The 18,774-nt window shown below is 32.2% G+C and overlaps 1 protein-coding gene across 1 annotated transcript in view; it reads right to left on the minus strand.

The window, feature by feature from the left end:
• LOC140059593 (histone deacetylase 4-like) overlaps nucleotides 1-18,485 on the minus strand; it is a 62,140-nt gene extending 43,655 nt beyond the window's left edge. The window contains exons 1-2 of the mRNA XM_072105562.1: nucleotides 18,461-18,485; nucleotides 5,632-5,819 (exon numbers count right to left, since the gene is read on the minus strand). Of these exons, the coding sequence (XP_071961663.1) occupies nucleotides 5,632-5,647 (16 nt within the window). The 5' untranslated portion in view covers nucleotides 5,648-5,819; nucleotides 18,461-18,485. The remainder of the gene's footprint in view (nucleotides 1-5,631; nucleotides 5,820-18,460) is intronic.
• Between the last annotated feature and the right edge of the window lie 289 nt (nucleotides 18,486-18,774).

The raw sequence follows: 18,774 nt of genomic DNA on the forward strand, positions 1-18,774 counted from the left end.
TCATGTGAAAAAAGAGAAAACCCTTTAATATTCCACAATGACATCTAGACACAAAACTAGGAATTATATAACTGATAAATGATACTACTGTATTACATATCCCTTGTGAAAGTTAATAATAGAATGATTTGTATGCCAGTTCATAAATGAAGAAGGTCATAGGTCAAATGGTTTATAAGAAAGTAGGTTAAGGTCATATGCATTCACCTCTATACAACTTTTTGTTAGGTAAATCCAGACATTTTAAATAAGTATTTGGTAAACAATAGAAGAAGGATTAGGACCTTACTGTTCAACAGTTGAAAATAGATTGTAAAGCAGTTGGCAAACAAACAATTAAAAAAAACCCAAAGAAAAATCAATTTGTGAAATGGTCTATTTATGTTTAAAAGATGATACAGACACAATCAATTTTTATTTTATATAACTTCAAAATGAGTTTAATTTAGAAAAGATTTTTTTTCAAAAAATTATTAAGAAATACAGTTGTTTTGTTCTACTACTAAATTGTCTTCAAACAAACATGTACAGAGTACAAAGAGTGAAGTGGAATCGGGAGTGGAATCCAGTTTTAAAACAGTTTAAGTACTGTACAATCAGGTTATGATGTCACATTTTTGTATTTCTTTTAACCTCATTCTTGTTCTCTTATTTCATTGATGAAAACTGGCCTACAGTACAACTAAATTCACCCAGTCTTTTTTGTCAATGTTTGTTTAAATATCTGCATTGATCCTGCCAGTATTTAAACAGGACAAAGCAACAGATTGATAATTTAAAATTTGCAATAGCTACAGTATACCATGTCAATATGGTATATGTAATGAAAGTGAGTTATTTTAGGAAAGTTTAAAACAACAAATAGATAAACTCTAAACTATGAAACGATAACATTACTGTATATAACTTCTATTTATAAATCACTGAATAAAAAAATTTTAAAAACTGGAGAAACTTACTATTACGTAGCTTCAGCATGTGATAAAGCTCCTAGTACAATATCAGACAATGAGAATACTAACAACATGAGTACCCTAAAGCACTAATGACGTTGTGTTATCAACGAAGCCCTGTAATCAAATGCCAGCTAGCTAGGCAGGAGACCAATACAGGTATGACGTCAATTTCAAGTGCTCACAAGGGTATGCATTGCCAGTTGAGATGGGTAAAAAGCCTTCCTTGTTTTGAATTGGGTAGAAAGCATAGTATCCCTGTAGTTTCTGGAATCTTATTACGATTTCTGGGAAATCTAGGAAACTTGATGGTCTACAATGCAGTCTGGCAATCTACGGCACCTGGTGGATGCTAAGCTTTGTGTAATGTCCCTTAAAATATACTATTAGTATTACTATAATAACAGCAAATTTTGGTTGATGACAAAATTGGAATATGATTAGTGTGTTACTGTGTAGTACTAGTAGTACTGTATTTACTGCAGTTGGTCTCAAAATTAGCCACATTGTAAATGATTACTGAAAAGAACAGTTTTAATGAGTATTATTCAAAATGACAAATGAACACCATTTAATGATTTATTTCCAACTGAAATTTGTTCTGTACCTGTTGACTTGTAAACTAAAATCATCCATTATTAATTATCGTATTAAAAAAATGTAGTTGTATATAATTTTGATGTGACCCTCTTATTTTGATAAATCTGGCAGACTAGTAAAGTTAAAACCATTCTATCTACAAAGGTATTTATTGTAAATACTTCAGCTTGAACCTTGTACTCCAACATTTATCATAAGATTATAAAAGCAACATTTCTTAAACTTGAATTAAAACAAAAAGCAAACAGAATCATATGAAATTATATTTAATAAGTACTCTATAAAGTAAATACTTGCGTGATATCAATATAGTTTGCATCCTCTAAGCGTGGTTCCCACTAGCGATGCAACACAAGGACGTAACGCAACGCAAGTGAATTGACCAATCACAAGCGATGGCTTATTCGCTTGTGATTGCTAACTGTCTATAACTTCGCTTGTCATTGGTTAAAATGCTTGCATTGCGTTTACGTCCTTGCGTTACGTTCTAATGGGAACCAAGCTTAAGGCACAAAGTCTACAGTAGATTAGATTAAATAATTTTATTCCTAAATTTATGAGAAAAAAAATCTATGTTTGTTTTAGAAAAGCATGTGCAAAAACTTGTAAACTTAATGCAATAGGTTGGTGATATTGACTCCAAGGTCCTACGAAGATAACTAAGAATATACAGTATTGTATACTGTATGGTTAAAAGTATGTATATAAAGAAGTTTGAGGCTGAAATTGCTCAACTACGAAAAATGTAACATATCCGGAGAACAACAATTTAACAATAGAAATAGGAGGCGTATTGAATTTTCTATTAAAAGCCACCTAATGAATGGAAGAATAGGATATATAACACGCCAGTTCATCACAATACAAATCAATAGTATAACTATAGATTCAGCATAATATAGATTCTCCTTGTACTTCTTTAGTCACATCACACGTTGAGCAGTAAACAACTTTGTTTATCACCTATTGTATACTGCTGGTCTATTCTTTGTTGGATATTGATACAACAATAACTTATGCTAAATTAATAATTATAATAATTATATTAATAGTATATTACACAAACCAGTAGTGGTGTTAGTAGTCCATGAGTGCTAGCTTACCTGTATACAGGTTTATACAGGTAAGCTAGGCACGATATAGACTACAATTATATTGAAATCATTATGGTCTTAGGGCCTGTTTCTACTGCAAGTAAACAATCGATTAAAATAGAAACTATGTTTTCTAAATTTTCCATAATTTCTTGGCAGCAGAATTCAGTTAAATGGCATCAAAATAATGGTTTAATGAATTGCAATTTAACCTTTATTGCTATAAGGGCTAGTGTATATTTGTATAGTTTATGTTATTTTATATTTTCTTGCACAATTGTAAACCAGTTGGAAGTGATTTATTTGGGTAAATCTGTAAAACCAGCTTTGGGAGAACACACGCATTTTCTAATTTTTATAATACTGTAAACTTTTATGTAGAAAACTTGAGATGTCTTGATTTGGTTCACTTTAAACAATAATAAATAAAGCAAATCAATCTATCAACAGCAAATTAATCATTTATCAGCAATGTGTCAGGCAGTATTAGATGCCAGTAAAATTAGCAACAGACCAACAATTTCCAGAAATTTCTTCTCTGAGCTTTAAAGTGTTACTAATTGGAAACTGAGCATTGCTACTGTAGTTGGAAACTGAGTGTTGCTAGTTGGAAACTGAGTGTCGCTAGTTGGAAACTGAGTGTTGCTAGTTGGAAACTGAGTGTTGCTAGTTGGAAACTGAGTGTTGCTAGTTGGAAACTGAGTGTTGCTAGTTGGAAACTGAGTGTTGCTAGTTGGAAACTGAGTGTTGCTAGTTGGAAACTGAGTGTTGCTAGTTGGAAACTGAGTGTTGCTAGTTGGAAACTGAGTGTTGCTAGTTGGAAACTGAGTGTTGCTAGTTGGAAACTGAGTGTCGCTAGTTGGAAACTGAGTGTTGCTAGTTGAAAACTGAGTGTTGCTAGTTGGAAACTGAGTGTTGCCAGTTGGAAATTTAAGTGTCTTCAGCAAAATTTTTCTTATTCCCAAAATAAAATAATATTTAGATCCAACCATTTTTGTAATGAATTACAGATATTATAAATTGTTTAGGTTTTAGTATTTGCAATATCTTTACAGCGACCATTTTGTAAACTGATTGTTTAAAATTATCCACAGGCAGATAAATCAAATCAACATATTAAATACATGCAGCAGGTACACATTGTATTGCCTGAATCTGCATTAAGACGACAGATTTCTATTTCCAACTCGTCGTCGATTCATGTCATTAAAGACACTTAAGAAAGTGGCACTTGAAATGCCAGAGCTGAATAAGCTTAAACCATCCAGGGTATAAAAATACCCTGGATAATTTGAAAGCCTTTATTTTGATGAGAAACTATTTTTAGATTTGTAAATTGCATGCAAGATCTATTTTTGGCCTTGTACATTAAAAGGAAGAGAGTAACACAAACAATCTATTGGTTGATTTAACATTTCAGTCTGAACGACGAAAAGACGTGAACAACAATTAATATTGTGCAGTTAGTTGATAATAAAATGTGAAATAACACAACATACTGCAAGCACAGAAGCTGTGTGGTTTGGTACAATATGGCGCTTGGATTAAGGGGATAAAATCACATTTTTACTTAGAAACCAACACACAAATATTATATTAGCTAAGTAAATATTTAATGAGGAAATATTTATTTATCTATTCGATATTAGAATATTGGAGAATGTTTGATAAATATTACAAATTTAGAAATGTTCTATTTCTATTACTATGACGATATGAATTATGGTAATCAGTTTTTTTTTAAACCATTAAAAAAACGTTTTTTCTTTTGTCAGCAGACACAGGCCCTTTATTACTTCTTTAAAATGTTATCACCTTTTTCAAAAACAAGAACATGTAAAGCCTCGTGAGCCTAGTGTACAATCCTTTTTTTTTTGCATAGAGTTTGATTGATGCAAAGGTCGGTGGGATATAAAATTAAAATACTTTATTAATCTCAGTATGTCTGAAATTTAGCCTACTGTAACTATACTTTATTGGCAATATAGGACACTAGTAAAATCACGTCTAAAATCTAACTAACTATTATGTTTTTTCTTTGATAAACCATGAAAAAAGAATTACTGAATTACTTGTTTGTGCTATTAGTTTTAGCTACTTTGTTAGCCTTGTATTGTAACATGTTGATTGTTCGAAAAATGATTTGCTTTTGATTTGTCAAATTACTTGAGTTATATGTGCGTCCTTGCGTTGGGTCTTAGTGGCAACCAAGCTTTATGAAAAAAACTTTCAATTTTATCTTAAATATTTGTTTATAATATGTACAGTAAATCTTCTTGGGCGAAAAAAATAGACAGTGCTATTTAATTACTGAAAAATATGGTAATCAAAGCTACTGTACGGTACAAAATGGGCTACAGTAGTATAGTATACTGTACAGTACAAAATGAGCTACAGTAGTATAGTATACTGTACGGTACAAAATGGGCTACAGTAGTATAGTATACTGTACAGTACAAAATGAGCTACAGTAGTATAGTATACTGTACGGTACAAAATGGGCTACAGTAGTATAGTATACTGTAGTCTACTTCACACTGTCCTATTCACTTTTACTTCATCTTATTGAATAATAATTAATGAAACAGTTAATCTTTCAAGTAATGATTCAAATATTCAGCCTATTCAACTTATTAACATTTTTTTTCATTCATTTTTTTTTAACATTCATTTTTTTCACACCAATGTTCTTCTACAGTAAACATTTATTCAATTAAAAATTAATCAGCTATTTCCATCTTGAATCAGAATGTCAAAGGTCATGCAACAATTAGGCATTTGGAGCATGATAATAAAGAAGTTATAGTGTAGTACACTCTACAGGTCTGGCATACCGCGTCGCACAACAATTCCATTTTTTTTTTCAAAGAGTTAAAAGTGCAATAGTAGCTTCAATCGTTAAAATTGAAGAAACTAATGCACGGCACACAATACAAAATGTGTTATAATCAACAGTATATTTAAGAATGTTAATGATCATTTACCTGTATGTTTGCTCATCGTTGATTCTTCTCGTATTCTAAATTCCTGAAATAGATTACAATCCGTTTTTATTCCGTCCTGAGCAGAAAATGTTTATGTTCAACTAGTAGAATCCATGTATAGATCCATTCTACCTATTTAGTGTAGTAATTGCTGTAATTTTAATATTCACTCGTCGACTGATTTTAACCTGCAAAATGACACGATATAACAATTATTACATCGTAGATGTACAGCATTAGTATTTCATCCAAGCTATGCTACATCGCATTTTAGTTCATTCTCCAACATCCAAATCATGTATATAAAATGACTGAAGAACAAGAAATTGGGAATATCAAAACAACCATTCATTCCCAAGTATGCCTGAGTATACAGTAATGTTGTTGGAAACAATTTTCTGTAAAATGACACAATTTTAGTCACAATTGACGTTCTATGATGTCGTCTTGACCTTGTACAACAGTCTCCTCATAACTATAAGCGTGAATAATTCAAGCGTATACTTTATTCTTAAAATGTATTCGCATTTTCTCACTCTCTGTTGTCGTCAATAGATTTTAATCTTCAAAATGACACAATTTTAGTTAAAATGAGTTGTTAATTCTACCTTCTTTTGGCAATTAGTTTTTCCAATGACCTTTATACACTAGAGTAATTGCCTCCTACTACAAACATCATTGGCATTGGCCTTATAAGCTGTAACTATAGAGATAGGCTTTCTATAAATAGAAGCGCTTCTTGGCATTTAAAGACTAACATAAAAGATGCTACAAATTAATGCAGAATTCATTACATAATATTCAAAATTGTTTTGATTTGAATGTTAATAATAAAATCAATTTTCTTAATGTACTGATTTATTCAACCATCAAATCACTGCAGTACTTTCAATGTATTTTTTAAAACATTGCTTTTATGTAAATAATTAGTCAGATATTTTTTGGTGGGGGAATCATGTCGATGTTTACTGGGGTGACTGCTTTGTAAACCTCTACATTGGAAAAAAAACTAAGTAAATCATTAGTATAGTACTATACAGTAGAGTAAATTTTGACACCAATAATCAATAAAATCTCTTGTGTATCAATATAAAATTTGAAATATTATGTTTTTTAGAAATAGATTCAAATAACATTTAGCAGCACTGCTAGCAATTAATATTAATCATAAGTCATGATTTATTATTATTCAGTCAGTTACATAATAGTGTACATACATGATATAGTCATCAATAATAAAAGAAACGAGTTGATATTTTATGTACAAAATAATTTAGTGTTTTTTTTATTCCCTATAATAAATTAATTTATCAGAATTTATGAGAGCAACAGCAACAGTCGGTGTTCAGCAAACCATTTCAAAACGTACAAACTGTATCTATGTCTTAAGATCTATGAAAATCTGGTGTATCTGCATAATAGATTGTATGTAAAGGGGTCTTCGGCCTCGGTATAGGAGTTTTCGAAGAAGCGATGCGGGGGAGGTGAGACACGGAAGATGGTCAGACACAGAAGACGGTCAACCATGAATGCTGTTGGATGCCTTCCACGCCTCTAATAAAAGCTGTTACAATGTTACATGGCAAAATCATTATTTTTGTATTTATTTCCTAATTTAAAATGTTTTAAAATGAGATTTATATTTTTATATTAATATTTTAAATTTATTCATTTTATCACAATGTGAAGAATAAGTGTGAAAAAGTGCTAAATACACAGCATGTTGTCTATGTTACAACAGTAGCAACTCTGAGCACTTTCAGTCAAATGCTTTTGCTTTCAAATTTATCTATTTCTGGATATCATTATATTTTCCACAATTACCTAATATCACAATATTATGTGTTAGATGAAACTGTAAATATTTATTTTAAAATATTTATTTTAAAATTTGAATTAAGATAATATATACAATGCAAGTACAGTCAACTCTCCCAATACCGGACACCCTTGGGCGGGCATATATTTTCCGGTTTTTCGAAAGTCCGGTTTCCTGAAAACATATTTTTAAAGTCATCACGTTGTCACTGAAAATGCTTTAAATCACCGGTCCGAATGCTGCCCGGTACGGTCTAGCGTAGGGAAGGCCTAGGCTATGATTGTGTCAAGCTAGAGTTTTAATTAAATAAATACTGATAGGCCTAGGCCTACTTTATTAATATTAAGCTAATTCAATTTACCTTTTTTAAAAGTTACATTATTTACTGTACCAATAAAACATGTTCAGTAGTAAATTATTGTTTCTCAATGTGTTTTTAGCGGCAAAAAGGCCTAGGCTAGGCCTACGTACGTACGGTGAACATAATTTTGGTAGTTTATTGTTTATCGCGAGCTAGCAGCAGCATGGGTGATAAAAATAGCAGAGCGGGGCTTTGATTGATGCGCATGTGCAGAGGTGTCATAATCAAATAAAAACGCCCACACCAGTCCTAGACCACATGTTTTTTAAGCTCCTTTATTTTGACGTAATTTGATAGCAATAAACGAGCCAAGCAATAATGACAATAATTAATTGGTAACATTTCAAAGTTTATTAACACTAGTTAAGTTAAGTTCATTCCGTTTACATTTTGCCATAATGATTTCCAAATTTATAATGATGCACATTTTTAGTGAAACATTCCTTTTTAAAGTCCTATTGCAATTGTGAATTTAACAATAATTTAAACAAATCAAAGACACAAAGTGGAATGTAAATTGAACTTTATTAAAAAACAATTGATATGCTAAAAAACAGGGAGTTGTTGTTAACTCCCTGCTAAAAACAATAGACATTAAGACATAACGCTTCACCGCAGTTCGATACGCAACAAAGCAATTGCCGCCTCGTGGGTTAACAATGAACTGACCTGTCAATCACAGTGTAGCGCTCCATGGCAACATTATTTGATCGTACCGCGAAATTTCGCGCACTTCATGCATGGTCAGGGTGGTATATATGGTTAAAAGCTTGAATCCGAGTCAGCGACGACGACGTTACGTTGTTTTCGTAAATATTTGGAGTTTTTTAACTGTCAGTCCGGTTTTCAGACGCTAATTTTCGTGTTTTGTACTTCATAATTTGTCCGGATTCCGGAATTGGGCATTCCGGTTTTCATAATAAATTACAGTACATTTAGAATAGGGACAAATTGGGCCCTCCAAAAAAGTCCGGTTTTCCGTGAATTCTGGTTTTGGGAGAGTCCGGTATTGGGAGAGTTGACTGTATATATATATATATATATGCAAATATTACTTTACTAAAGTATGTGATGTATGCTAAGAAATTCTGACTTCATCAAACTTAACTGTAAATGTTGTGACTTTAAAACTGTACTGTAAAAATAATCCAAATGTATTGATTTAATTCTATATAGAGTATCACGGTGTGACGTCACAATGATAGAGGGCGCTGCATGGTTGCTAGCCAACCAAAAAATGCGTTCAGCGCTACTATGTTGATAAACAGTAAAGATCTATATTTCTATCAAATTATGTATCTTAGCTTGATTTTTTTTAACTTAAACTGTAGTTGAAGAATAAATAGATTATTAAAAACAAATATTTAGTGATCTTTTGAAATTTTAGTTTGTTTTTATTGAGAATTATTAAGTTTTAAAATGACTACTTCAATAAGCCTATTCCAAACCATTGGTGACTTTGGAGTCACTCACTCACTCTGAACGCATTTTTGGTTGCGCTAGCAACCACGCAGCGCCACCTACTGTTGTGACGTCAGCACCGTGATACTCTATAGGTCTGATTCCAACATGAGGTTAAACTGTAGTGTCTTCATTTACTTCATATCATTATCACTTACGCCTCTCGTCTTGCAACATGTAAAGATATAGCAACATGTAGATCATCAAAAAAAATATATATCATTGATTTTTAAAACAGTGCTCATGTTTTGAGGAGACTATACATGAATGAGTGTAGAGTATTAAATCAACCAAACAGGGCATTAACAATGGTAACTACTGTAAAAAATAATCCCAGATTTAGTTCTAAGAATAACCAACAAATGTGTAGACTATTACATTGTTAGTGGTAACAGTTAATATTATGTAGGCATTATTGTTCTTCAGATGCTTGTAAGGGGCAGATACAAAGATAAGACTTAATATCTTCCTTATTCTAATAACAATTATCTAAAAGGTCAGATAATTCTATGATGGTTGCAGCTAAACAGCTTCCTGATTTTAAAGATTCGTCTGCTTTCCCACATTAAAGTGAGGCTAGATTTAGCTCAGCACACATCATATAAACTACTCTGGGCTATCAAAAACCGATCTTGGGCTAGTATACAGTAGCACTTGGGATCATAAAATAGCTGATTTTGCTTTTTACGCAAATATATTTATGTATTTTATTTCAGTAACATATTGTAAACAGTGTTTGAAACTTTATTTAAAGCAATTTCAAACTATATCGACTTTATACTGTAAGCAGTTTCAAACTGACTATGCCCATATACTATTTTACTGAACATTAAAGTCACTGTCAGTGAATAGTGTTCTTAAATTTCATTCATTTTATTAAGCATATTATACGCTTTTCTTTAAAGGTAGAAAAATATACTGTACTAAGAAAAATATAATAAGCAATGGAATGTGGACTTGTACAGTATTATTAACTGCTACAAAAAGTTTTATTATGGCTTTGAATGGCTATCATCAAGAGACCAGAAGCTAATCAAATAATAAGAAAACAAATTAGACAATAGGAAAAGAACAAATCAAAAAAGGGCATTTTATTTATGAACTTACTGAAGCTACAGTATTTCTTCCAATGTCAGTGTGTATATGAATATATTAGAACAGTGAGAAGGGCATTAGAGCAGTGAGAAGGGCATTAGAGCAGTGAGAAGGGCATTAGAGCAGTGAGAAGGGCATTAGAGCAGTGAGAAGGGGGAAGGATGAAGAAGAGGTCAAATGAGGTCATTAAGATGGCTACAGTAACATTAAAATATATGGAATATTGCAGTGCACTATTTCATTGTATTTTTGTTAAAGTATAACCTTGATTTAACAATAGACAACAGAGGTTTAACAGGGCTGACTATATTTTATTTTGCAATCAAGTTTAATTGGATTTGATACTCAGTGAACTGGAAAAAAAACCAATTTGGTCTTATGGAGTTTGGAAACTAAATATTTAACAAAGAATTGTGTTTTTCTTTAGAAATTGAAACAAATTACAGTAGAAATCAAAGAAATGATAACTCTATTTGCAAATTATTGTGACATCGTTTATACAGTTTCGTGACAACATCATCTAGTACTGTACTATAATGCCAACTCAATTCAGCGAATTTGGTCCGAATTGATTGGCTTTTCCTAGAAAAGATGAACTGCTATTTGTAAGCTGCAGAAAATGGTCGATTTACCACCTTTTAATAGTTGAAATAAAATAGAAACATTTTTGACAGATTATTATGTTAAATGTATTGTTAGCGTTCACTGTTTAAACAATCCTGGATCTGCCTCTGATATGCTTGAACGAATAACACTTCATTTAATTTTGGCCAGTTTACGACACCCAACTTTATTTCTTTTATACCACCATACATAAAACAAAGAACAAAAAAATGCAAACATTAGTATGGTGGTCTTAGGGATAGCGCCTCTAAATCTAAATTATATATTAATATTAATTAAATTAAAGTAAATTAATAATTATATATTTAAAGCATCTTTGCCTTGTCTGTTTTTATCCTCTAGCTACGGACTTGATCGCAGCATTTTCATGACCATTTCACCACCTGACCGCATCATACTGTATTGTTGGTAATGATGATGCTTTCGTAAAACTTAAACCCACTGAGTACAAACTTAGCAGTTCTCTATAAATCAAACTTGTTCAATTAAATATATTATTTGGAACTGTGCAGTAGTCCAATGGAGATGTGGGGAGTAGTTGTTAATGGCATAAATATTTACCACATTATTTAGCTTCTGCTGAAAACCCCGTTCATTATTTAATATACTATCTCAACAGCATGTTTATCAAACTGATTGATTGATTCTATCTAAGGCAGTGTAGAAAACTTAAGTGATAAAAATATGCAAATATCTTCTTCCCTCTGGCATTACAATACTTAATACAGCAAATGAAAATGGCATGAAAAACAAACATGCCATTTTGGGATGAAAGAGAAAACGTGCCTGAAAAAAGTGGCATAAGAGCTCTCTCTGTATTTAAAAAATTCTAATATCAGTTAGAATCAGAACTAAAATGAAAGGGGATACAGAAGTTGGTTAGGAGTATTTTTCCTTTTGCAATTTTAGTCAGGAAGATTGATTATAATTATTGCAGTATAATTAATCTTCAAACTTTCAGAAATAAAAATAAATAAAATCTGATGTTTGTGAATTAATCGCCGGATCACATTACAATTTACATCTAAAATTGTCATTCGTCAATCTCTTTATCAAACATGATATTTTTGTCTAATACATTATAACAAAATCTATTTATATCATGTGTACTGTTAGCAAGATCAGAGCTAATTACAGGAATATGTAAATGATGATATATCCCTTGGGGGGATTACACTTATAAGGTTAATCAACAAGATCTGTAGAGTTGCCTCAACGAGCTTTGCAGATAGGCTCAAGTTAATGAAATCTTTCAAATCCAAGTAAATGTCAAGTTATGCATGAGAAAGATTGTGCATGCAGAAATAGATGAATAATAGAGGATAATGGATACGAGTGCTACAACAAAGTTACAGCTCTGATCTATTTAACAATTACAGATTTATAAAAATACAGGGAAAGGCTGTGACATTATTAGGACAGATGTTGAGATATCATCTGAATACACCCACTTACAAGTTAAAATCCATTTACTCTTCGATTTTGGCAATGTTCCACAACATTTCGACATAAACCCACTCATTTTAAATGAGATTCTTTATTTTTAGTTGCGTAGTCGCACAACGCTATAGCTCACTATGTCGGTCCTTAGTCAGTAAACACAACTCAAATTTGCGCACGCGACAGCAGCCATGTATGGCATTGTTAAATTTTACTATAGTTACCGTAGTACAGTTAGCTACATATTCTATGCTACAGTATTTATGATAAAACAAGCTAAGTAATTACAATTTAATTACTGCAGTATTACTGGTGTAGAGTAATCCTTAACTAAGCATGGTGTGTGTACATAATTTAAAGATTCCATGGATAAATTAATGTTTTAGTAATTAAAGGTACCATGTCAAGATTATTCTAATGCCACTACTGAATAGTAACTTTTGTTTTTAAACGTCTTGCAGAAATGAAAAATCGTTGTTGTCAAAAAAAACAAAAATCGTTGTTGCCAGCCGAGTGTAAAAAAAAACAAGAATTCTCAGGGGATTAATGGACACCACGTTAATTTAAAATCTCATTTTAAAGCCAATACGGCCATACAGCATTGAAACACCGGTTCTTGTCAGATCACCATCCCTTCGGATGGGACGTAAAGCTTATGGTCTTGTGTACATATTGCATGTTAAAGAACTTGTACACTATTCGCAAAGAGTAGGAGATCGACCCTGGGCCTGGTGTGCTGATCTGGTAGGTGCTGCACTTCAGGCTGTCGTGGGTCCGTGGAGGGCCTAATCAGAATTTCCTTAGTTTCCAGTTAAGCTTTAGGACAAATATAAATACCTTTAAATACCTTTTTTACAGTAAATATTTTTTATTCATGATAATTTTTATATTAATTAAAATGATGTCTGGAAATCCTCTGAAAACGTTGTTATTTATTTTGTTTCTGTAGCACGAAAACCGTGTATAATATATTATATACTGTAGGCCTAGGCCCTACCGTATTATATACTGTAGGCCTACTGTAGGCCCTACCATATATTCCGGAGTATAGGTCAAGACTTTGTGGGAAAATTTTAATTGCAAAATCGGGGGGTCGACTTATACTCCGACCATGCGATTTCTAACAAAAATCAGGCCGAAAAAATTTTTTCAAAAGCCGTCAGCTGTCAAGGCCTAGCTAGCAAGGTCAGTAGCCTATCATCAATCACTCACAGAAGTTTTCAATTTAATACCTACATTGTACAAAATAATACAACTCCAACAAGTACTGGTCAATAAAATATTAATATATCACAGACTCATTTTGATGTTTATATTACGCTTTTAAGATAATTAAAAATAAATAGTTTTCGTTTGTGTTTTATACTGTATGCTTCGTATTCATTCGCGAAAACATCGTAACACACACCACAAACGAACTAAACGACGTTGGAATGTCCATGCAGCATGTTTGTTATTGCGCAATATTTTCATCTATACACATGCGCAGTATGTTTGTTTGTTTGTAATTACAATTACTGCGCATGTCTATTCATAAAATAAATTCTCCTTAGTCGGGCGCGTGTACATTTACAGATAACGCGATTTACAACTAATCGCCTGTACAATTTAATAAGCCTCCTAACGGAAAACTTGTTTTAATTTATTCGAGTGACGCAAAAAAACATCGCTGATGGCAAGTACTGTAACGCTACATCGCTGTCATTTATTATAGGCTGGCGAAGACTGCAGCGAAGTCGTTGTGGTTTACATATAATAATAGATTGTCTTTTAAATATTATTGATTACATCTTAATAATATAAACAAACAACCACATTTCATACATTTCTAGCCCTCTTTGAACTTCAAAGTAAGTTGTGTTATTAGCTGATTTTGGGGGTCGACTTATATTCAGGTAATACCAAAATCAACGATATTCTAGGGCAAAAGTTGGGGGTCGACTTATACTTGGGGTCGACCTATATACTCCGGAAAATACGGTATATAGTTTGCACTGATTTTATTTTTTAATGCTTTGATTTTAATTTTATAAATAGATAGGCTTCAAGGCTTGGCCTTTTGGCCTACTAGGCTAACTACTATCTAGATAATGTGCCTACTCTTTAGGCTATGCTTAACTAGGGCCTACTGTAAAAGGGTGTACATCGTGTTCGGCCGCAAACGGTTTCGGCCGCAATGTTTTGAATGCCCATATAAGGCGCTATGTATGGAGCGCCAACTATGCATCAACTTCAGTTTGTTCTACTGGTCTTTTCATTGGGTTATTCCATTCAAAAAATGTGGGTGCATTCTATTCTAACGTGATCGATCGAAATTGACCGACATAAAATGTACGGCGTATTATATAAGTATTATTTAGAATGCTGTGGTGTGGATATATATACGTTTATTATTATTATTATAATAATAATTTTAAACGGGCAATAAACTTGTACTTGTGTCTTGTACATTTACTCTTGCAGGCCTAATGTGTTCTAATAAAAACAGAAATGACCATTAAATCAGTTAATAATACATTAAATATTTTAAAACTCTGGTTATATAGGCCTAATTGTATGTCTAATAATATTGTATATTATCAACAATACTTAAATAAGCCTATGCCTTCGTAAGAAAATAGGAGGAACAAAATAACATTACAGTATTTCGAAATTCCTTTTTTATAGCGATTTTTGGAAAAATTAATATTTAGTAAGGCTTGAATTATTTCAGGATTATACAGTTCCACATTAAAACCTACCAACATTGGATTGCGAAAACTCTGAAAAGGCTACTACTGCTATTGTTTTAAAACAATGAGGGAGTGTCTTGAATTCCATCTTAGACAATGAAGGTGGTGTAGCATGGTTGTTTTTTATTAACATAACAATGAAATGTGTTACGTTTCGTGTCTTCAATTTGTTGAAGTGTTATTAACAGCAAAGTTAAATATAAAAATAATGGTGAATTATTTTATGTTTTTAATAATTGGAGGGAAGCTAGCTTGCTTGTTGTATGTGATTAATGGAGATGTTGATATTAATGTTACATTTTATTATGTTATTTATCCAATATTTACTATTTTTATAAATTGTCACGATTGTTGTAATTCAGTTTGTTAACTGCAAGAACAATTTAAATAAATAAACCTTGCTTATTATTGTTGTTGCGTCCGTTTTCACTTACATTTCTTTTCTTACGTTATGTTAATATAATATGTTCATTATTGGTTTTATATTTATTTTACTCTGTACAGTATTTGTAAAAATAAATGTTAATAAGTTGTGGTATACATTACTGATTCTGATTTTCAAATGTACAAATTATATGTGGCAAACTTCACCGACATTGATATACAGTACAACAACGATAAATGAAGAAAAACATAATTAAAAGTTAATATTTATTTGTAAAGTACACACACTCTTCTTCATTATAACTTATAGAAGTGCATATCCTTAAATTAATCTAATGACAGTACTGTATATAACTTGCATTCCCTTCAGTCTTAAATATAATCGTTGGGGCACATTTTCCGACCGGTACAAAAATGAAAACATTTCATTTTCTTATGTCATTATTTATAATTCAATCTTTATATAAGAAAAAAGAAAGCATGATTTTATGTTCAATATCACAAAATACACATTAAATCTCATTTGATTTATAAATAACATTTTGTTGTACTTAGTTAATAATAAAACGTCAGATATTTAAGGTAAGGTAAGTGATCTAAGTATAACATCGAAACTTTGCTGTATAATGTCTAATTTCATAACGTGATTCACTAGTTATTACAAAAGTTAGTAAAAAGACTTAAAAAAAACCAGTTGTTTGTTTGATTTCATCGTAGTGTTACATGAAAAAGGAAATTTTGTAAATATATAATTTTGTGTGTTTTCGCTTCCATCGTTATTCATTTTGGTTTGATTTATTACAGTTAGGCCTCTAAAGTTAAAGTTTAAAAGTATAGTCACCTACAAAAAGCGCATGATGACACAAGCGCAGTCGGTTACTTGCAAGAAGTTTGGCTAAACAATGACCATTATTTATTAATAACGCTTTTAAGTTAGGCGTTTACCGTCACACAATACACACACACAAAATTCGGTACATTTAAGGATTCTTTTTTTGTAATCGGTAAAACAATAACCGGAGCATGGAGGTCCGGAGTGCGCGCATCTTTATAAGAGAACCTCATTTTAGGGAATATTACTTATTTCTGAATTGCCATCTGAATTGTTAACTACACTTTTACCGATTATCTACGAACCATGAACGATTGTATTTGAATGTCGCGAACCCGTAACGGAACAGCAAGAAGGACCGTTTTGCGAAGAGTGTCAGAGATGGCAACATCGTCGGTGTGACTCAGGAGTGAAAAGAGGAGCAGCGTACAGGTTAGCCGTCGAAGAGGGTTTTATTGATTGGACATGTAGAGACTGTGCTCCAGAAAACAACGTCCAACCGGTGCCGCAACTAGAGATTTTTGCAGCCGACCTTGGCGACTTTTTGGAACCAATCGTTCATAGAAGAAGAGGTACTGAATCTTTACCCTGAACCACAACCAATACCAGTGATGCCTGCTGTTGATGATGACATCGTTACTTATCGGCGATTAGCAGGAACAACAGAACGTGGGAATGTAAGTTCTTAAAATAGTTATAATCTATTGTTTGTAAATTTTTTTTTTATTATCGCATTTTCTTGTGAAAACCAACTTAACCTTCTGTTGTTTCAGGACTCGCTTGTAGACAGTCATGGGTACCAATATACAGAGAAGATTGATAAAAGACGGGCAAATACAACATGGAGATGTTTTCTCAGAAACAAGAATGTGACGTGCAAATCAACAGTGTTGGAGAAGAATGGAGTTGAAACATTGTGGGACGAGTACCGCGAGGGCCAACGTAGTGTACGTTCTCAAATGCTTGCGTTGAATAGTGCTAATGTTATGTATGTTAGTTAAATTAGTTAACAAATTAGTAAAAAATCGTATGTTAGTAATAAACATTAAATATAATTTTTAACTATTTGCAAAATACGTTAGTTAAGAACTTTTGTAAAATAACATGTTATTGCTAGAAATAAAGTCAATTTTAATGTATGTAAAGAAGTAAGATATTAGTAAAAATCGTATGTTAGTAATAAACATTAAAAAAGATATTGTTTCATTGTTACATTTTAAACTATTTGCAAACTATATTACTTATTAGTTAAGTAGTTTTGTAATATAACATGTTATTACTAGTAATAAAGTCAATTTTAATGCATGCTAGTGGTTAGGCCTATATATGAAAAAAACAATTATAAATATAAATGTTATACATTATATGTTTATTTATAAAATATGGTAGTTAAGTTAATTCGTTCGTAAATTCTCAAACTTATAACATGTCTAAATAAAAATACAGGAATTGATAATAAATGTGTTAAGATTGTATATAAATAATAAAATAATTTTCATTTTTCTCTATCTGTGATGAATCTAACTGTATCTGAAAAGAAATCGTAATATTATATACAATAATACAAATGTAGAGAAAAATCGGTAAAGCAATGCACCCCTATTTTTTTAATGGAATAAGCCACGGAGATCGCTAATCTAAACAATGCATTTAATATAAACAATGCAAGCAAGCCTGGCGTTCCATACTAAATACATGCGGCCGAACTCGTTGGCGGCCGAACACGACGGTATTCCTGTAAAAGTGAACGCGTGAAATGTTGGCGCCCTGCCCACTCACTGTCTGTATCGGTCGTACGTACACATTTATCAGCCAGTGTGGAGAGCTACGGTAGTATCGCTGCAGTGTGCTAGGGAGGCTTACCGTCCTGTTTTGAACCGAGATGTGGCGGTGGTGGAAGGAAGAGTAAAAAAATAATATAACAAATGACAATCGAGATGTTTTTACTTATCGTAGTAATAAACGTCCACAAATACCTCTAAACGCATACACATACAATCACAATACTGACTGCCGTATTCCAACTGACAGTTGGTAAACACACAAATTATAATTTGTAAACAATCACATCACTTACCTACCATTTCATCGAAGCCATTTTGCCAGGATCATCAACCAGAAAAACGAGCAAACTGGTGGTGCCCTGCGTTCTTGTGCTCCAATAATTATACTGATAACCAGATAGTGTGCAGATCGGGTGATGACGTAAGATGCGTTACACAATCCACAAACTCAATTGAGTTCATTACATTTAATAACACATTAACATCAAATACAGTAATTGCAATTTCATAATTTATTCACATCAAAACCTGACTTTGAGTCTTGAAATTGTTATTGGTGAATTCAATTTCACCGACCTTTCCACTGTAGTGAACCATGATAAAATCTTGAA

The sequence above is a fragment of the Antedon mediterranea genome, chromosome 1, assembly GCF_964355755.1.
Source record: "Antedon mediterranea chromosome 1, ecAntMedi1.1, whole genome shotgun sequence".
Lineage (NCBI taxonomy): Eukaryota > Metazoa > Echinodermata > Crinoidea > Comatulida > Antedonidae > Antedon > Antedon mediterranea.